Source organism: Manis javanica, chromosome 15 (assembly GCF_040802235.1).
Source record: "Manis javanica isolate MJ-LG chromosome 15, MJ_LKY, whole genome shotgun sequence".
NCBI classification, from domain to species: Eukaryota; Metazoa; Chordata; class Mammalia; order Pholidota; family Manidae; genus Manis; species Manis javanica.
Window position 1 is genome coordinate 9,161,465 of NC_133170.1, and position 22,341 is coordinate 9,183,805.

General features: G+C 46.7%; 1 protein-coding gene across 1 annotated transcript; it reads right to left on the reverse strand.

Moving 5' to 3' along the window:
• Positions 1-2,144: 2,144 nt before the first annotated feature.
• KLHL42 (kelch like family member 42) lies at positions 2,145-20,775 on the reverse strand. Its single transcript, XM_037020351.2, has 3 exons — positions 19,640-20,775; positions 11,062-11,255; positions 2,145-7,202 (listed from the first exon to the last, which is right to left on the reverse strand). Exons 1-3 carry the CDS (start codon positions 20,650-20,652, stop codon positions 6,751-6,753), a joined length of 1,659 nt encoding a protein of 552 aa, XP_036876246.2. The 5' UTR covers positions 20,653-20,775; the 3' UTR covers positions 2,145-6,750.
• Positions 20,776-22,341: the final 1,566 nt, after the last annotated feature.

Genomic DNA, 22,341 nt, shown 5'->3' on the forward strand with positions numbered 1-22,341 from the left:
GATTCCCAACCCTTATCCTTACGTAGGAAGCAAAGTAACTGATTATCTCACTCTAGCTTAGGGTTCAGACCCTTTACCCCAGCTATTCGGGAGAAGAGGAAGAGACACGTCAGGGTCTTGGAATTTGTTGGCTACCTCAATGGTTTCAGTGAGCTATTTTAAGAAAAGCATAAGCTGCCAGCAAGCTGGCTGGTTTGAAGGTTAAAGGAAACAGCCCGCTTCATAGTAACAACCTGTGCTCACAGTGTGCTACAGGCCAGATGCCATTCTGGGAGCTTTACATGGTTCTCCTCATTCAAGCTTCACAATAACCCCATATAGTGGGTACTGTCATCATTCCTACTTTCCAGATAAAGAAATCGAGGCCCAGGGAGATGCAGTACACTGACCAAGTCTACATAGTTAGAAAATTCCAGATCAGAGAAGCCAACTCGGCCAGTCCTGCTCTGGAGCGCACACTTCTAAGCCTTCTTTGTGCCACCAGGCAGCAGTGGGTCAGACGGTGCGTGCCTTGCGGATAATGTGCAAGCAAGAGCCAGAGACGCCATTCCAGTCCCAGGTGTGCGAACAGTCGGGAAAATATACTAGGGCCCTTATAGGAGGCAAAGAAATAGGGGGGCAACTTCATCCCCCAAGCCCCTCCCAAACAGCTCCTGCCCCACAGAGACAATCATTTCTACTAAAGCAGCATTCCTGGGAGGTGGGATGTGGTCTGGCGAGGGAAGACCTCTATTGTGTCCGGTTTTCCCAAAGCTGAGGAAGAGCTTGGAGGCATTGAGCTTAGGGGGAACGGTACAAGCAGGAAGCCAGTGCTGAGACAGAAGCTCACAGGTGGACCCAAGGTCCAAATGCTGGGCTCTGCTGGATCTGGGCCTTCAGCCCCAGAGATGCCCGGATCAGGTCTGCTGGCATCCGACAGGGCAGAGGCCCGGGCCTCCTCGGCCTCCACAGAACATCTCAGGCTTCCTCCGCGGGCCTCCCATGTCCACGCCAACAGGAATAGGGCCACCACGTGGGCATGGCCCCCGGCACAGCCCCGGAACATCCCGTGCGGGGCAGAACCGAGGGCCCGCGATCAGGGACCAGGCGCCCACTCCCCCGCCTCGGCGAGGAGCTCTTGCTAACCCCACCCGCAGGAGGAAGTGCGCAGGTGGGACCAGCGGCTGCTGAGCGCAGTGTTCTCTCCTCCCTTTTACCACAGGGCAATGTGCGACCTGCAGTGCCTCCGCCTCTCCAACTGTGAAGTGGGATAATATTCGTATTACCGCATGACATTGCTGTAAGGATTAAGTAAGGTAAACAAAAAATGCTTAAGAGGAGTAAGTGCTCAGGTCGTGTCGGGTGTGGTGCATTGTTGTGTCTAGGTGTGTAGGAAATAGGAGTATTCACTAATTCATGGATGTCAGAACTGAGTGTTCACCCAGGCCCTTAGGAGGGACAGACATCCCCTGACAAACTTGGACGTGGGACTTAGTGAGCAGTGATGTCACCTTCAGATGCAAAAGCTGGATCTGATTTTTTATTGTTTCCTTCGGAGGAAAGGTGGGTGTGTCTTTGGTTTTTTTATGGGTTCGTAGTAGTATTTTAGTTGGGTCATTCTTAAAATTGTGTGTATAAGAAGGGCGTGTGTGTGTGTGTGTGTATGTTCCCACATGTGGGGCAATCAAAGGATGAAAGGGCATGGACGTCCGTGGGGTGTCTGGGAACTGAAGCCCCCCACCATCCTCCCTGCCCCCTCCTGGCCAGTCAGCCGTAGCTAAAGCAATAGAAAAGCCAGGCGTTGTGCTTGTTCCCCTGGGGTGAGTGGTGCTTAAGCGAGAACCGTGGGAACAGTCAGAAAACAAAGGGAGGAACAGAGAGCTGGGCCCTGCTGCCGAACTGTGGGAATCCGGACTACATTCTTTCACTGCTGAGTATAAGGAGTCAGAGAGCCTCCTCCCAGATCCCTCTGCCCCAAACCCTAGCAGCTCTGGGCCTGTGCTGCCCCCGTGGCACCGTCCCACCCCACCATCTCCTCTCTCACTGCCCCAGGAGTGTCACCTGGCGCTCCCTGCAATCAGGGGCCTCCCGTCACCCACCTCCCTCCAGCTCTGGAACAGCCCTGAGTGCCCGCTGGTACACAGGACCTAAGGGACAAACAAGAACCGATTTAGAACTGATTTATTTGAAGAGAAGTTCTTCTGTAGTTCTAGTTCTAAACACATGAATGCTGCTGAGTGAGTGCTTCATAGGCATCATTGTGTTTAAATGAATCATGTTTACATTTTAAGCCACACTTGAAATTGCAGACTCAATACAACTTTTTAAACAAAGCATCAGTCATAACAAAATGTAACTATTCATTCTACAGAGTATCACTTTTCCTAAAATGACCCCTAGATATGAAAAACATTGTAGAGACATCTAAAGAGGCCCTATTAAGATTTTTCTTAGAAAAATGACACAACAATGCAAATTACATTTTCCATTTTACTAGGAATAAACTATGACATCCGTTTGAGAAAACAGCAGCCAATTCCACCAAAATAATTTCAGTGCCTTTTGCTCCTCAAAATTGGGCATATTTACATTTAACCTGTCCCCCGTAGGAATGGATAAAAATGGTTATGTCAAGTGCAGGAGTCAACATGTGTCAATTGGTGTGTATTTTATTTATATCATGTCCCTAAGTTAACATAAGAAAATGAAAAACAGGCTTAACGTGACTGAAACATAAGGATGAAAAACTACTCGTTGATAATTATTCCAAAGGCAAATCAACTGACTTTCGGTGAGGACTAGCGTCTTACCCGTTGCATCACTAGAGTTTCATGCAAGTGTTTTAAAGGAACAGATAGAAACACGCGGAAGGCTCCCTCTCTCTCTCACGTCTCTGGCTTTGCTGCTGAGCCCTCGGCTACACAGGCTGTGGGGCCTTGTAAGCACTTTTAAATAAAGCAGATAACATACATATATATTTTTTTGAAAAATGAAGTACAGAGAAGACTATGAAAAATAGTAAGGAAAAAAAAGCATACCATAAAATAAAAACATAGGCTGTGACGTTCAAATTTAGAGAAAAGCTGGTTCATGAAGAAATGGGCAGATCGGGCTGGGGCTGCCGAGGTGGCCAGGCCAGGTCCCGGTGTGCCTGACAGCAGCGGGCATCCTTTAGGGCATTCTTGTTACAGCTGTGGCAAACATTCTCACAAGGCTGTAAATTCTTCAAGGCCAGAGATGGTGGCTTATTTACGTCTGGGTCCCCTCTCCTGCACATGATGGACATTCGGTATTTCTGGAAACCGGGGAACCGAGCTGAATCAGCTACTGCTTTCAAAGCCATTCGGGGTGATGGCCACTCACCTAATTCATTCCCTCCTCTGCCTACGGCAGGGATGACAGACAGACTTCCCCTCACTCTGGCAGATGGGTAATGGACGCCCGGAAGCACTGATGACATGGGTTCTGAGACCCAATTCCCGGCACAGAGGAAAGGCGTGCCGCTCACTCATACTGCCACCTTGAAAGAATCATAGCACAGGTGTCATACTGCCCATCCCTGGTCTAGCAGAAGGGCATCCAACAGCTCTCCCATGTTCCCTTTCTGATGCTCTGCTGCCTTTCAGGTGCTCTGCGTTAAGCCACTGCTCATTAAATGCTGAAGGCCAAGGTCTTCCCACTCGACTTACCTGTGCAGCCAAACAAGCGGGGTCATGACTTTACCTGGAAATCTGAAAACATGGCATCCACAACGCTCAGTAAGAGTTTATGCAAAGAGAGCCGGCATTTACTTGATTACCTCCTTTGTGGAGAAGAGCTTGGCCCATCTCAAGGACAACTCTAATTGATACCTAAGGCATCTGGAATTACTTGGGGTTTTGGTTCCGCCCCCCAAAAAATGGCGGAGTTAAATTCTCTTTGGTATCCATGGCTAACCTTAATCTACTCATTTCTTACTAGCATGCACCACCTTCTCAGTACTTCACAGTTATGACTTAACCAATACTGTTGAAATTATCAACTCTTACTCTTCATCTGAAAAACTTCTAAAGGATGCTGAGGAGAGAGGCCTTTGAGGCAAAGGGTGTGGAGAAGAAAGCCAGCAAGAATGACAGAAGGAGCCAAGCTCTGTCGGTTCACACACCCAGGACCCATTCTCTGCCGTGACACCGTTGCCAATTCAATTGGCTGCTTCTGGCACAGTGGCTACCCCTGGGAGCCCCCCCACGCAATAACTCCCTTTTCCATGGTGGGGGCTTGGTGCCCCTCAGAAGCACTTCAGAAAAGAAGGATAAAGCACTTAGAAAAAGGAAGAAGATGAAGGAATACTGTCAAAGAGCAAAGTCCTAGGGGCTGAGATTTTTCAAAGTCCTGCCTGCATCATAGGTAGAATCTTCAATATAATATTGGCGCCAACAAAAGAACGGAGCTAAGTTAAAATCAGCCTCAAAATGTCACCACAGCTGATGGGCACAGCAGTAAGGATGGAATCCCAGACCCAGAGCCATTCCTACTGCTAAATCCACCCCCGCCCGAGCAGGGCTGGCAGCCCCGAGGAACAAAACCTTGTTAAAAGTCTGTGTATCGCAGAGAGATCTATAATATGCCAGCACACACACACACGTGCACATATACACACACAGCAAACCTGGTTTATAAAAACGGCTTTGTGGATCGCAGTGTGCCTTCCCTTGGTCCAAGAATCTAATTGTCGGCATTGGGAAAACAGACCCGAAGAATGTAATCAGGAAGAGAACTGGTTGGTAGGAGTGATACTGCGTTATATGGGATGTGGTTATTTGTAAGCTAAGGCCCATTTGTTTGTCCAGAACTAATCTAACTTGCTAGAATCTTCTGAATATCCAAGGGGACGCCTTAAGAGAAGTGCTGTAGCAACGAAAGTTAACACTATCTAAAATAAATTAGATTTTTTACTATATGTAATGAAATTAAAGGTCACTGGATATTCAATTCTATAATGTATATAAATTATATAAATCTCTTATTAAAGTACCATCCCCAAGAATATTTCAGTTCAGAATTTAAATCAAAAAAAGGCTTGCATTTGAAAACAAATGGAGACAGCTTAGAAACTGGTAAGTAGTGCTGTTAAGTAGACGCTGGTAAGATTATTTGGTGACCTGACACAAAGAGCTGTCTCTTGTCCACAAAAAGGGCTTACCTCATTTTACCTAATAGAAGTATTCCTGAAAATTGTGCAAATAGAGTTTGTACAACCAGACCCTTATTTTAAATATACCAAGAGGCCATGGTTGTAAAGAACACCGGCCTTGATAAACTGAAGAACTGCTGAAGCGGTCAGCAGCCCCCTGCTACACCAGCACCTGGGGCGCACCCTGGAGGCGCGTGGTCAGTGCCTGCTGAATGCGTGAAATGTGCTGTGACAGTTTCTGTTTTTCTATGGGACTTTCTTAAAGTGAGGCACACTGTGACCGGAATGTTAGAACAGAAAGATGGAATCCAGCTCCCAGTCGAAGTGATTCCATTACAAAAGATCAGAGAATTTCTGAAAGTGTTTTTCAATCACAGTAAAATTGCTATAAATATGTGTATGTATTTTTAAAGAAAAGCTGATCTATGATTGATTATTGTTCACTGACTTACTAAAACCAAACAACTGCTTGAGCTGGGTTCCATTTGCTTTAACAACCAAGGCAACCGTGTCTAATATCAGAAATACCACCAGAGGCTCTGCCACTTCTACAGAAACTTCTTCTCCCTTCTCCAGCTCAGATGTTTCACAACTATCCTCACCCTACCCCCACAAAAGCAGAACAGTCATTAAAAGGCTGATATTAAATTGGAAAGATGCTTGATCTAAATATGATAAAGTTTTTTCTTGAATCTTAAAAAAAGAACTAAGTCAAGTACATTAAAAAAAATTAACTCTTAAAGGCAATTCTTATTTGGTGCTTCCTTCCCTTCCATTTAAATTTAAGACTCAGTTTAAAAAATATATATACATATATCCATCCTTTTAAACAATATATCTTTTCTTTTAAACAAAGAATGCTTAGCAATGCAACTTCTATGACCACATAAGTCTGCCATCTGCCACATAAAGGAAATATGAAGTTTTATCTGCCTATTTACTCAATCAATACTCATGATTAAAAAGAAAGACTGGACAATAGCTGAGAATGTTTGTATGCAAGTTTTGGGAAGGACTGGATGCTTGCAAGGATTCCCTGTAAGGTGCCATCATTCTAAGTTTCCTGTAAAGTAATGTGCAAATAAAATATCTGAACACAGAACTCTATTTTAAACACACTAGAAGTATATAGGGGGAAAGAAGGGAAGGATGAAAGTATTAATATAAATGTTGGTCATGTAAATTAATAACCCCCCAAAAATTCTCTTAATATGTTAATATTTCAAGTGACCTAAATGAAACAGATTTTAAAATCACCTTTACCATTCCTGCCAATTTTTGACTTTGGCCCTTTACACAATGAATCTTCTTTTTGATGATCAGTTTCAGTCATTGACCCAAGGGCATCATATTTGGATGAAAACATGATCATGGATTTGCTCCCGTCATTTAAAAATCAATTAATTAAAAAAATAATAAAGTTGGTCTCTTTGCTCCACAGCTTTCACGTCATTAGTCCAAGTAGGTTTACCTACAGCTGCCATACATGTGACCTTTCGTCCATGTTTTCCCTTTAGAAATGAGTCTCTCTTGAAGTGGGACACTACATTTTTCTTTGTCTTGAGCCAGGTTTCTCTTAAAATACTCAGTCAATTCAATCATGTTTCTGCTTTATTGGGCAGATAAAGGGAGGAAACCAGCAAGTTGTGTCCAAAGGCTGGGAAACGCCTAAACGCTTCCCAACTATCTGAAAAGATGTTATACTTGAGGAATACTCGGTGCTCCAAGCTGGTTGACAGGGTCACGTCCCTGCTCATGATGTAGATGCCGTCATTATGAAGCGCGCAAGTCAGGTTCAGACCCGATTTGGACGTGTTCTCCTTGAGGTAGAGCCACTGCCGCGCGGCCGTGTCGTAGGACTGCACAGTGAGCATGTCCTCGCTCTGGCTGCTCCGCCGGCTGGGCCCCAGTTCATGGAGACACCCCCCCACGATGTAGATGGTCTCCTCCACAGACACCATCTGCTGCTTGCGAATGTGGACATCACATGTTTCAAAGAGTGTCCAAATGTCAGAAGAGGGGCAGTACTGCAGAATGTCCATGTTCCGGTCTGAAACGAAGAAAGAAGCTAAATGATGGTGGGCCCATGAGTACCGCCACTGGCGAGGCTGTATATACATGTCTACTACTTCCTCCTGGATAATTTGCTAACCCAGAAGCGAAGCTGTTTGAGAATAGCTGAGGCTGGGAGGACATGGATTTAGAATCACCTCCACTCACCTTGCATTCAGGCACGCCAGCTCCCTGGGTAAAGCCAGAGAGGTGAACAGCTGTGATTTGAACACATCCCCTCCTCCCTGGTACCCTGACACCTTTTAGAGCCACCAGTGAAAAGAATCAGAGCCTCAGAACCCTCATCAATGTTCACAAAATTACTAACAACTTAATACAGATAACAGGCTGAGCCCCAGGAGGACCTACTCTCGACAGAGGATTCTAGAAACAAGACAAATGAGCTAAACGGGCTCTTCAGAGGCCGCCTAAAGGAAATGACACAAAGTTGCAGGTCAGAAAAAATACTAGAAAACCTCACCTCTGGCCTCCAAGCCATGGAATCACTGGATGAATCTGTTTCCCAAGTGTAACACCAGAGACACACTAATAAAGGCCCTTCCCTCTTCCCCTGCCCATTTCACAAGAGACGGTTAGTTACGGAGTGGATAAAATCAGACAGCAGATGAAAGAGTGCTCTGACATTATTTCAAATATATAGCTGTTTTAAGGAAAAATATTGCCTAGTCTGTTATTGAAAAATGTTTGGGAAATTTAAAGTATCCAGTTTTATGTTTCTTTTCTTTAATTGTTCTTTCTTTCCCTTTCTTTTACTCCTCACAGAAAGAATAAATGGAATACTTTAGCCTCAGCAGGGAAAAAAAAAAATGTTCTGAGTAATCAGAAAGAATGAACTTTCTGTCTGCTGTTGTTTTTTAAACAAACAACAAAATCCATCAGTGTAAGCGCTCAGCTTGGGAACAGACACACAAGCACAGTGTGGGGCGCTGGGATGGCTGCGGAAGCTGGAATCCGCTCCTTCTCCTGAGACAGAAGGACCCGCCCCTAGTGAACGAGGACCAAGGAGCCCACCAATGTTCCTGGTCCCTGCTGAGAAGGCACAGAAGGTAACAGGGGCCGAATCCTGTGTGTGCACATGTCCCCAAGTGTGCAACTGTCCTTCTACTTTCCACCTACACTAATGCTCCCTCAAGATATATATTTTTTATAGCTATTGTGATTAAGCTCATGCAGGAGACAGCCCAAGGGAGTTGCGGTACACATCTAGTAAAAAATGCTCCTTAGTAACCTGGCTTCCCACCACACGAATAAAGGACTTATTCTAGTGAAGCTTCAGTGTACTTCTCAGTTCCAAAGTCTGAAGGTCCTTCCAGGTCTTCTGTGGATGTTTTCTCTCCCCATCCAGCAAGAGCTCAGACCATGATGAGGTGGTTTGAGTTGGTTGGAACGACCTTTTCGCTTTTACATTTAAAGTTGATTCTGAAGTTTAACAAATCGCCCTTCTTCCCTTTAGTGGTTGCTATTATCTTCGATTGGATTTCTTATAATTTTGTCAGTGCCAGCCAAAGAATTAAAATAATGGAGGAGCTATCATTAAAATCATGACCTATAACTTACTGAATTTTAAGTCTTAACTAAGAAGACAGCAGGCTAAGAACTCACTTTTAAGTCCTGAATTTTTTTTTCATGACAATTAGGATTACTTGTTTCAAACACAGAGAACCATTTGGAAGCGCTGATTCCTGGAAGAGCCAAAACAGGGGTGGAGGGAGCTTCAGGGTACAAGGTACTGTCCTGCCCTCTCACTTTAGAAAACCCATTTTCAACCCTCACACAAACATGCATCCATCCACATCACCAGCCATCCCATTGTGGGCTTTTGGCTTGCGGATCCGGGGCAGGAATCACGGTGGGTGGCCCGGGTGCAGAAGGCACATTAGCAGTGGCTTGGGAGACTAGAGAACACACAAACAACGGTTTTCCAGGTCAAATCTAAAGAACATTGGCTCTGCCAGGGTCATGGAAAAATGAGGAAATCTACCCCCAGAGTACTCTTCAGGGCACAGGGCTGCCTGGCAGTGATTCCCAGCTCCTGGTCAGAAGAGAAGCCAAGGGGTGTGTGCAGAATTCTGTCAGCCCACGGGGTACGTTCTGCATGGAATCAGGATTCTTAGAAGTGTTCAAAAGTAAATGCATTTGCTGCTTTAGGAGAAAAGACACACAGAGGCACATATGCATGCATGCAGGGGAATTCTCTGGAGGCTACGGTTTAGATAAACATACAAAGTTGACCAATTATCTTCAATGGAGGGTCACTAGGGAGGGACATCAGGCAAAGCAACCCAAGTGGTGAAAACTTGGAGTGGGAAAAAGAGCTCACCTCCCCAGCACGCCTCTCTTCTTCATGGCCTCTCCTTAAGTGCATAAATAAACACACCACTTGTCTGACTCGAATGGTGGCACCCCAAAAGATATGTCCACCTCCTATCCCCAGAACCTTCAAACGGGACCTTATTTGGAAAAAGTCTTTGCAGATATGATTAAGTTATGGGTCTCATGCTGAGGCCATCCTGGATTATCCAGATTAGCTCTAAACCAATGAGAAGCATGTTCTTATAAGAGACAGAAGAGGCAAAGACAGGACACACACAGGAAAAGGCATGTGGACACGGACGCAGAGACTGCAGCCACGCAGCCTCCAGTCCAGGGACCCCAGAGTCACCGGGGCTGGAAGCGGCCAGGAGAGTCTCCCCGGGGCCTTCAGAGCAGGGTCGACCTGTCCACACCTAGAATTCCGACTTCCAGTCCCCAGAAACATGAGAGAATGCATTTCCGCTGTTTTAGGCCACTAAGTGTGTAGAGGTTTAAATCAGCCGCAAGAAACTAAAGCCACCGCCCATCATCCTCCCCACCAAATAACTGTTGTCAAACACACACACAGTAATCAGATGTTCACAGAACACCTTACATTTAACTTCTTCCTCTACCATTAATGCCCCAAACAAGACATGTTTGGTGAGGGTGAAAAGAATTTCTGCTGCTGACACTACACTAGCACATGGCTTCTGCCCTTTACAAAGTCATGCACGGCTCCATGCAGCCCAGTGGGCCCGTCAGCATCCGTCTCCACGCTTACGTTCAGACAGGGCTGGAGAACTCTGTCCTGCTCACTCGTGCCATTGTGGCTGTGCCTCCTTACGGTCCAGCTATACCTTTTCTATAAATTCTGGGCATTATGCAGTCAGACCGAATGAAAAAAATACATACTTGGCCAAGAGATAACTGAGAAACAATGGTTTCCAGCGGGGGAGAGGACGGGAAAGGCACCCTCCTCGTTGGAGGCGCACCACTGCCCTTCTCACCGCAAGGAAGCGGCTTCCTACTGCTACCACGAGCAACGCTTCTGCCGAGAACGATGGTGTACACCCTGCTGCAGAAACTTTCTTTTTCCAAATTACTAGCTATAAAATGCCCACCGAAGGGGAGAGAAGTGGAAAGAGTGAAACCAAAGACCCGCAAGGACGCCCTGGCACTAATCGCACTGTGCTGGATGGGAGTGGATCGTGTGTTTGGGAGAAGAGTGGGAGTTACCAGGCCATGTCAGAAGAAGGCTGGCCACAGGCTGGTTTCCAGAGCAGAAGGAAAATACCTGTTTTCTTCACAGCTCCCTTGTCCCTACTCAATTTTAATGCCCACCCAAAGGCATCAAAGGCCCCTCCTGTCCAAACCGCCCCGTCCAGATATGTAAATATACAGCATGTAGGATGCTAAATCACACTTGTGCGCAGCATCGGGTTTCCTCTAGCACCGCTGCCCTTCCCAGGCTGCTGAAGTTTACATTGCACAGGGCTGGAGAGCAGAAGAGGACCGCCTCCTTGGCCCACCCCCCGACTTACCTCTGGTGGTATATCCTCCGATGACATAAATTTTCCCCTTACACTCACACGCAGAGAACTCAGCCAGAGGATTCGGTAAGGGTGCCACAAAATTCCACGCATCCTGCTCAGGACTGTAACACTCAACATTAGAAACAGCCTGCCCACCAATGGCATAGAGCTTGGAATTCACAGCCACAAGTTTGAAGTTAGACCTGAAAGAGAGACACAAAGGCCACCACGTCAGTTCTTTCGATCATTAGGAAGTAAGACAATGAATGGCACAAGCCGCTAAAGCAGGGTGTGGAATCTGTTGGATATTTGAAGAAAATTAGCTCTACGAGTTGGGTGCCCTTCTGCCTAAGGGCAGAGGCACAACCAAATGGCATCTCAAATTTCACTCTTATCCTTAAAAGTCCAGAGAATGGTGCATCCTCCAAACTTTGGCAACTGAAGATAAGCAACTCAATATATAAAGACTACTCTTGCTTAGCCTTATGCTAAGAACCGAAAACCATTTGTATCACTAAGCTCAGCACCTGTTTGGGGAGCAGCAGCAAGTGGTGAGGGAGAAGCATTCGTCCCCCCTCCCTTGTCTGTCTCTCCTGGAATGTTTCTCATTCTTCCTATCCAGTGGGTAAGCTCCTCTTAGGTACACAGTAGTGCTGCCTACGCAGACAGGCACATGCAAAGGTGGTTGCTAAGGGTGGTCCGGAGACCCCTTTACCGTGAGTGCACCAAGAGGGTCAGTCGCCCTCCCTCCACCCTGTAGGTTCCTTCACAGCACATAAGGTAGGGGGAGGTAAGCACTAAACTAATTAAAAATATTTTGACCCAGCATTCTTTGGGTAGTCCCATGTTAATGAATATTTCTATCAACAAGGCACACCTATCATGATAAATTTAAAAAGAGACATACACTGGGTTTAAGCCCTATACTCAGTAATACAATCAAACACTGCTCATCAAGCATCAGACACTAAATCAAAGTCTCATGACTTCTGAATTGAAAAGTAAGAAAAAGGTAATTTGTTTCAATGTAGCACACTGGGATTAATCGACTCTGGGAAGTCCAGGAAGGATAAACGTTTGGAAGTGCTGAATCAGTCCACTGTGATAACGCAACAGTCTCAAGGTCACAATAGGGTGACCGCAGCACCCAGAGCCCCCAGGCCTAGTCCCAGTTCTGCTGTTGACTGGCTGGCTGACCCTGGCCCAACCAATCTGCCTCCCCTCCAGCCTGGGGATAATACCCATCCCAGGGCAGTTGAGACAATTAGAAGAGTTTATCAAGAGTACCACCCAGAGATAAGATACTACCATTATAATTTCTCCATTTTCTAATATTTGAAATAAAGAAGCTAGACCAAGAGAATTTAGAGGTTGCATCTAATGCCAACACAGTAACTTCTCCAAAAGTAACAATATCCTAAAAAAAAGAGGGGTAGATGCTACAAATGAGAAAGTATATAAGACGGTTGCCTAAGGAGCTCTGAACCAGCAGTCCAGACCTTACCTCCCAGCACCTGCTTATAAACATAGATTCTTTATGGAGTAGGACATATGTGAGTAATAGCCACCTACTAAAAAATTAAGATTTTTTTCAAGGTGCCTGGAATGTTCATATTTAAATGAACTTTAGTTTTGTTTTCTTTTTCAAATCAGAGAGTGAACAGAGTACCTTCATCGAGAAGTTCATATTGTCCATTAAACCCAGCCAGCCGTTCAATTTTTCATGCCAACAGCCTTCACCAGGGCGGCAGTTAGTGGGGGGTCTCTGGTACATGCTGCTTACCTTTCCTGCTGAAACGGTCCTTAAAATCTAACCATGGTGCCCTCTCTGTGTGTGCAAATTTGGGGAACCAAAGGAAATAAAATTTGCAAATGAGCACTAAATTTTACCAGCCCACAATTTGTTTTTGCTCCCAAAAGGTACACAGATAGTAAATTTTGTAGGATCAAAACAGTTTTAATATTTATCCAGCATCATCATGTGTCCTAAGCAAACATGTAAGGGGCTTCCCACTGAGGCTCAATAGGCAGTTAAAAATAAACAGTTCCACCTCTCCAGACCCCAACATGCTCAAATGCACTTGCAGAGAAGACTTCTCAATACTGAGTTTAAGATGAAATTTCCACCCAAAAGCAGACCATTTAATAAAGAGGCCAATGCTAAGAACTGTGAGCCTAGGCTTGCACGGGGAGATCTCAGCTCTGCTACTCAGCAACCATGGGACCTTGGCTAAGCAACTGAATCTCAGTTCATCTGAGCCTCAGTTTCCCCACCTGTGAAGTAGGGAAAAGAAGAGCACAGTATCACACATGCGTAGTAAGAGATGAAGAACGCTTGCAGAAGGACGTCGCCAGAGGGAATGCTGTTCTGCTTGTCTTAAATCTACGTTTCTTAACTTCAAGAGGGTCGGTTTCTCATTTGTCAACTGCCACAGCCACTGGCCATAACATTAGTCTGGAATTGTGTACAAGTGCTCTCTCATCCTTAAATTCTCACAAAGTAGTGCCTTTTTTCCAACCTTCTGAAAATAACTCTTCTACTCTTCACCTCTTGAATGGTCAAGGAATGAATCCTAGCTATCAGTTATTTTAAAAAATGATTGTCTCTATGGTGTTTTCTCAGTATCAATCCCTCACATATCATCACATTCGGGAGGCAAAAAGAATATTTAAACCAAATAACAATTTGCTATAGCTAGATAGTTGATATACCTGTAGGAAATGGAAATGAGATTCGAGGCCGATTTAATTTCTACTTCACTTAGAAGAAATAAAAAGCTCTTTAAATCCTTAAAAGCTAAGTCACATGAAACATGCTGATCAGCAATGCATAAATATCAGTGATTAATAATAGCCGTGTACAGCTGTAGGAAGGCAAGTTGACAGAAGTCTTAGGGGCTTAGAATGCTGGCCTTGTGATTATGTACCAGTTAATTAAACTCACTAAGCCTCAGGCTCCCCTTTGGGAAAAACGGGCTAATAAATAACACCTATCTTACAGAGATGCTGTGAGCATGAACTGGGAAATGACATCTACAGGTCCAGAGAGCTCCAGAAAACTAACTCGTTACAGCTACACAGAAACATTTGCTATCACTAGAGTAAAAATTAAAGTGGAATGGCAATTTCTCAACCACCGGGAAGAGGATTGTAGCCTGTGTGGACCATCCAGGTCTTCTGTCCCCTCTTCCCCTCCTGCTGCCCACCTTCGGCCACTTCCCTACATATTAATCTCCCCTGGGGACCAGAGAGGGGAGAGAACAAAGGTTAGAAAACAGCAGTAGTTGTGGTTGCTACCTACTACCACCTCTGAGAAACTCCAGGGCATAAAGCAATCAAAGCTGTTGGCCAAAATTATATTGGGGGAGACAAAGAAACATACAGGTTTCTGTCCTTCACACTATTCTCAGGTTCCACTACATTAATCACAGAGGACAAAATCTCTCGAAGGTTCCATGACACTATAAATGCTCTGAAATGCTAAACCGCTCACAGGCAAGGGGGCATCTAAGACTGACAACTGTAATTTCATCTAAGCCAGAAGACTCTTGTTTGTCACATGCTCTTCCAGCCTCGCTGTATTCACACACACAACTCCAATTTCAGAGCAAAAGTGCAGGGCAAGGGAAGAGACAAGAACCAACATTACAGAGAAATTAAGGAACTGGCTGCTGCAACAGCGGCCTGTCCCTGCAAGTTATCGCTCATGAAGGTGAGAAGGGAAAACGAGCAATTTTGTGGGTGCACAAGCTTTCACTTGTGAGGAGTTATGTCCTGACAACTCCTTAGATAGAATCCACTTTCTGACCACTGGGAAGTGCTGCATACCTGGACTTCAAAGCATCCTCTCAAAGAGCGCTGTGTACCCACCTTGCCATTTTCAAGTATGTGGGTGCAGTACTAAACATTTCTTTTTCTCTTTTGATCCCCTGGTGGTCACAGAGCACCGTTTTCTCAAGGGTGCAAAGGGCTTTATGAAATCTCCCAATCCTACGGCTCCTGCCTGATCCTTGTTAGTTAAGATTCTGGGATTGTTGCACTGTTCCATCCCCAGGACAAGTGGGCTGCTCTGCACTGGTCCCCTTTGTTAAATAAAATGCTACACACACGTTGCAAAGGCAGTGGGCCAAGGCAGGTGTGAAATGCTACGTCACCAGAGACCAACACTTGCCTTTTCAACTCAAGGTTCTAAGTTTTCTCCAGTATTGCCTGACTCTGTGTTGGATTTATTATATAGGAACAATTCTCTTCTATGTTTCATTTCTACTTGTTTCACCACCTAATTCAGTTATAAACTCCTTGAGGGCAGGAACCATGTCATCCTTGCTATTTAACCAACAGAGACTAGAAAACTGCTGGACACAAGGGCCGTGGGGAAGCTGAGGCACACATGACCCAAATGTGAAAAGCAGCATCATACCACAAAATATCTCTGCTCCCTGGAAGAAAATGATCTTTAAAAGGAAAATTTTAAAATCTGCATGAAGACAGTCACTGCAAGTCTAGGAGCCAAAACTTGTAAACATTCTAGATGGTTATATCTATTCCATGGATATTTACATTTTGGTCACTCTACTTGAGAAATTTCCTTAACTTTCTGAGCCTCAGTTTCTGCCTCTGTAAAATGGGAACCTGCCTAACATCCTTGCGAAAACTAAGTGACAGTACATGCACGGTGGTAGGCAGAGCACCTAGTTCACAGGAAATGTTCAAGGAAATGTTACCCGTCATTATTTTTCAACTATTCTCAATGACCATAATGACTGTTACAAGATAAAAAAATACTGTTACATTTTATATGACTATAAAGTTATGCCTTCATTTTCATTACAGCAATATAAATATATCCCACAATTCAAAAACACCCCAGATTTTCAGCATCTATTATTTATCTGACACCCTGTTAGCAGTGTGAATACCCACAAGCTTTGAATAAGTAAGTGGCCCCAGTTAGAAGGGAGAGAAGCAAAATAAAATTTCAATTCCAGGACAGCAGTGTGCTAGGGAAGATCGGAGTTGGAATATTCAGCTCAGACGAAGGTTCAGGAAGGGATCCCCAGCTGAGACTATGTCAGATGTGAGTCAAAGTAAGAGGGAGATAACAAAGGATACGAATCCAAGTATGGCACCCAATTACAAATATATTAGAAAAAAGTATCTGCATAGGAAAAAAACAAAAAGTTACTAGAAACTACCTAAGAATAATCCTAAAAGGAAATATACAGACTATTCAAAGATAATAAAAGAATAAAAGAAATCTTTCCTTAAGGACCAAAAGACCCAAAATACATAGAAAAAACAAACCATTGTTTGAGCTACCCAGTATTCTCAAACTGTGACTCCTCCTCCAAATTAATCTAGAGATATAATGTAATCCCACAAAATTCCAACAGGCTTTCACCAGCTGATTCTAACATTTATGAAAAGGAGAAAATGTACAAAGAATAGCCAGGAAATTAAAACAAAACAGAATAAATAGGTCTCTGTCTACCAAACCATAAAATAGATTACAAAGCTACAATAATTTAAAAGTGCGTTATTGATATTGGGATGGCCAAGCTGCCAGTTTGGAAACATAAAAATTAGATTATAAATGGTTTGGCAAGTCACCATGAGATGGACTGAATTACCGGGACGTTTGGAAAACCTTATACCTTATATGAAATAAATCCCACATGCAGATCTAAATGTAAAGAGGCACAACTATCAAAGTAATAGGTCATGAGATAGAATACTTCGTAGTCTTAGCTTGGAGACACCTTTCCGATGCAAGATAAAAACCTCAGAGGCACCCATGGTAATTATGACTACAAAAAATTTACAGTGTCTTCACATGAGATTTACACTATAACCTGAAATCCAAAACTGCAGGCCCCCAAGACCAGTGCTGGGCTCGGTTGCACCTATGTGGGCTACAAGGTTTTGTTGTTATTACTGATTTGGTTTGTCTTTAAATGGAGTAAATTAACAACATTTAAAAACTGGGATATCTGGATGTCTGGCAACATCCTTCCTCACTTCCTTGCGGAAATACCAGATACACCTGAGAGGTGGCGCCCTCTTGCGGTGGGCAGTAGCTCGCTGGTCTATCATAAACTCACACCCACCCCTCTATTCATTTGACTTTACCTGCTTGGCATTTCATTTTTTGAGCCTTATGCTAAAATAAAGTCAGGGGGGGAAACCACACAACATTGCTAAGAGACAATTAATACACATAAACAACTTCTGCAATGAATATGAAAAAGATAAACCTATTTTTTTTAATTGGCAAAGGCCATTTAACAAAAGATACCCAAATGCCAATAAACATATGAAAAGAACAATCTCTCGTCCAAGCAGAGTCATTTGCACCAGAGTGCTCATTAGATTGGTGAAAATAAAAAATGATGATAGTCTCTTGTCTTGGCAAGTATACAGGGGACCCGTAAGCTCAAACACTGTTGTTGGGTGAGGAAACTAGAACAATTTTTGGATGGGCGAAATATTTGGCAGAAGCTATCAAATTTTAAAATGTACATACTTTGCCCCACCTACCTAGGGATTCCAGGAATTTACCATACAGAACTAACACACATATGCCTCCTAAGATAGGCACACACATACCAAGTAGTTCAATATAGTATTGTTTATAATGGCAAATGGAAGTAACCTAAGTGATCATGAATAAGGGAAGGGCTAACTACATTATGCTATATCCACAGGCTGGACTATTACACAGGCCTTAACAAGAGTGAGGTGGCTCTGCATGTACTGATATGGAAAAAACTTTGAGTGGAAATATCAAGGGCCCCAATTATCAGCATAACCTAATTAATTTTAGAGTAAAGTATGTGTAAGGTGCATACACACCCCCATATTTTCATTTTTCCCTGTTAACTGCTATCAACATATTTATAAATATGCTTATAACTGTATAATAAATAGAATGTGTCTATAAGTACATATACTTTTTTTTACTCTGTGGTTTTTCATGTCATTTGCAATTTCTCTAAGCATCTATTCATGCATTATGCAAATGGTTTTCTTCTTTCAAAGAGGACAGAAAAGGCATTCCTAGGGAAAAAAGACCACCAAGGATTTGTGAAGAAAGAGGAACTCTGTGAGGTGTTAAGAGTTGAGGAGCTAGAGGTAGCATGCTGATCCCCAAGAGCTGTAGCTGGAGACACATGCGTGGAGGTGACAGACACCCCACTGGACCATCCTCCCCTAATCAGAGCACCACCCATAGCCATTGAATGTTCCTTTGTTATTTCAATTAAAGCTCTTAGAATTTGCTTTAAAATAACACTTCTGAAAGTAGAGTACCATCTCAACGGTGTAAATAATGCACTAAACAGGGGCTGAGAGAAAATATGCCAACCTGTAAACGGCTATTGCCTCCAGGAAGCAGGGCAGAGGAGTGACAGTCTTTATGCTTCTTCATTCTTCTCCATTTTTCCAGTTTTTTAGAATAGCTATGCATTATTTTTATCATCAGAAGAACTTTTCAGAATAAATTTCATATTATACTAGACATAAAGCAAGGGTCCCCGCTGGTGGGGGGAACTCCTAAGGCAGGTAGATACGTGTAACGGCCTTGCCACTCCTGTTAACACTTTCTGTGCCTGGCTATGAGTCTCCCGACTCCCCGTTCCGCACTTGAGGGTAGGGGCCATCGTGGGGCTTTAAACGAATACCGGAGGACCAGAGGAAGGGGTATCCCTGCCCTTTCCTGGCTTACTGACTTTCTCCCCACTTGGGAATGGTTCTGGGCCATCTTGAGCCCTACCATCTTTCTTTCCTACCACCTCTTCCTAAATATGCCCTTCGCTCCTTTTTTCCTATTCCCTTCCTGGCTCCACTCCCCACTCCTTCTCCTTACCCCACCCCTATCTCCTCCTTTTCTTTTCTTCAAGTCACCCAAGTGCATGCTGGGAGAGATCTGCGGGGTGGGAAGGGCGAAGGTTGGAGTAGATGGAAATGTCCTAATTCTGTAGATGCCAGGCTCACATTTTGCCTCAATGATGAAGACTGTCTGGGAAGTGAGATGCAAAAGAGAGGATAAACAATAAGAAAGCAATCGTATACAGTTAATATTAATACAACTCTAACGATTATCTCCTGATGACAGACTGGTGCCCCAGTGCATAAAGCTTCAAAGTCATTAACAACCAAAAGGTCCTCCAAAGTCGGCATTATGGATTATTGCCCAGTGTGTCATCATAATCAGGATTAGCTCCTAAAAAATAAAAAAGGCAAAAATAAAAGCAAAATTCAAGGAAGCTTTCTTTTAAAATCCTTATAGGAACCACACGTATCTGTTCTTTCCACTGGGATAAAAGCAAAACAAAAGCAGTTTGCCCACAGGCGCGGCACCTGCGAGGAAACTGCCGAGCCAACCGGCCTCCCTGGGAACTCTCCGTCCTCGCAAGCTCGCAGTTCGCTGGGAACTCGGCCAGCGTCACCGCCAGGCCAGCGGCACTCCTGCAGATGCCACTCCCACCTCAGCACAAACTCCCGTGCCTGCCCAGTCAGCATTAGGGGCGCAAGCCAATGAACAAGTGAATGAATGAATGGGAAAGACGCGGCACCGCCGGGCGCTTACCTCTTCTGGTTCATGGAGGCCACCTGGAGCCACTCGTTGCTGCAGGGGTTGTAGGAATGCGCGGCGGAGATCTCCTGGCTGGTGATCCTGTACCCGCCCACTATGAAGAGGTAGTTGTCCAGGATGGCGGAGCCGTAGCCCCGGACATTCACCAGGTCGGGAGGAAGGTTATTGGCCAGCGGGAACCAACGTTCGGTCATCTCCTCATACCTCAGCATGGAAGGGGGCTCCCCTTGGTAGGGGTGAGGGGCTAGGGGGCCCCCCAAGAAATCTCCCAGGGCCACGAGGACAGGAGTCCCAGTCATCCGGGCCTCTCTCAGCCTCTCCTTCAGGCTGACATCTCCCGGGGCTGGAGGCGGGGAGCCCAGGAGCTGGAACTGGGGCTTGCACAACACCTCGTGGAAGTGCACGGCCATGAAGCGCAGGCAGGCGTCCTGCAGGTCGGCCAGCCCGTACACCTGCGCCAGGCGGTACAGCTCCAGGCAGTTGGTGAGCCGCACCCGGGAGAGCAGCAGCCGCAGCAGGGACGTGACCTGCAGGAAGGAGGCCGCCTCCACCAGCTCGGCCAGCAGGCCCGCCTCGTCCAGCTCGTCCTCCTCCTCCTCCACGCCGCCGCCCTGCTCCCCGCGCGGGCCCAGCAGCCAGCCCTCGCGCGCGCCGCCGGCGTTGATGAAGTCCAGCACCAGGCGCAGGCCCGGGGCGCTGAGGCCGCGCAGCTGCTGCACTTCGGGGCCGCCGGCCTCCGGGCGCAGGGCCTCGCGCATGCCGGAGCGGTAGAGCGCGCGGAAGTAGTCGCTCTGCTCGATGAGCTTCCTCTTGCTCACCGGGTAGCAGCGGTCCTCCAGGCGGATCTGCACCACCTCCTCGGCCGACATGGCCGGGGGGCCGGGGGCCGCGGGCGACCCCGCCAGCGCGGCGCGCTCGCCGCCACGCGCCCGCCGCGTCCCGGGCCGCGCGCGCCGAGGGCCGGCGCCGCGGGGGGAGCGGGGAGGCGCCGGGGGGCCCGGCGGCATGCGGGGGAGAGGAGCCCGACCCGGCCGCAGCCTCCGCCCGCGGGCCCTGCGCCCGGGATCCGACCCTCGCGGCGGGCGAGACGGCGGCCTCGCCCCCGCCTCCCCCGCACGCGGGCGCCGCGCTCTGCGGTCAACCGGCCGGGCCGCGGCTCGGGGCGGGCGCCGGCAGGCGGGGTGGGGCGCGCGGCCGCGGCTCTGCGCTGCGGGGGGAAGGGCCGGCGGCCGGGCCGGCGCGGGCGGGGAGGCGGCGCGCCTGGGGCCGCGCGTCGGGCCCCATCGGGCCTCGCGTCCCGGGGCTGGGGCGCCCGGCGGACCCGGGGCGGCCGGGTGGCGGGCGCCGCGGGGGAGCCATGTCGCAGAGGGAGCCGGGCGGACGGCGGCGGGGCGTTGCGGGCTGTGACCCGCGCTGGGCTAGAAACGGACAAGTGCAGCTCCCAGACGGGGGGGCCACGTGCCTTAAAGTGTTCCCCAACACCCAAGGCTGCCCCTACTTCAGTGTGGTCGGGCTGGCCGTGACCCAGGCTTATCTTGTGGCCCTCCGTGCTCCTTCTTGCTCCTAGAGGCGGCTTCCCCGGGCCCTCTCCTCCTCCCCCCGGCCCCCGGCCCGCCCCGCCGCCCGAGAACTCCCTAAGGAAGGCCCCGCTTCTCCCCCACCCTCTCCCACTGAACGCCGCAAACAGGAAGCTCACCCAGATCATTGGGCCTCTGTGTCGCCCGTGAGAAATGAATTACCCCTGGCGGGGGTGGGGTGGGGGTGCCGTTAGGTCAGCTTCGGGTAGACGGAGGCCTAAGGGTTGAGAGGAAGCAGGTGGGGAGGGGGGGGTCACTCTTACCTACAGAAAAAAAAAACTTGAAAACTTTCCCAGCCCAAGATTGGAGAACCAACTGTAATCGTCCTCACCGTGGGGAGGCTCTGTGTTGGGACTTGTTTTTATTCTGGCAAGCTTCAGCTTTCTTCCTGAATGAGGCAGGTTAACTGTTACCTTTTTCAAAAATACACTTCCCGTAATTCAAGCAAAAGGTACCTGCCTCCTGACCGTGCTGATCATTATATGTTAGGAAAGTGGGAGAGTTAAAAACCAGAGAAAAGAGACATATCCCTAAAAGATGAAACCCTTTCAACACATAGTTTGGTTACATTTGTGCTTCTTACTACATAACGTAGTTCCTGCATCAAGTGAGGTGTTGTGAATATTTTCTTTACAACACACCATGAATAAGGAGCTAACATTTTAAATACATAGAAAAAAATTCTAGTAGATCCTGGCCTACCTGAGGAAAGCAAAGGAGAGAAAGTGGATGTGATGGGCCTCACTCAGTTACTGGGTTCTGTGAAAAACTTTAGCTTTTCACCTTGTTTCACCTGGCCTTTAAGTCATTACTGATAACTCCATTCTCACACCAATCTCTCACTTCGGTTCTCAGTGAGGGTGCAACCAAGGTGTTTGAAGGTTCTGGGGCAGGGTGGGGGGCCTTGAACCTAGCATCCCTTTGAGGAAGGTAATGTGCCACCTCCAGGATTAGGCAGTAGCTGAGGAAGCTTTGCTGGGAGGCACGCTGTCTATCAAAGAGGCTTGGAATTGGGATTTGTTTGTGCCTCCATCAGATTCATCGGGTCAGCTGAGAACAGGCTCCTAGTCTCTGCTCGGTGTCTTTAGAATCTCTCACCAATGGTTGCTTTTGTTTCCC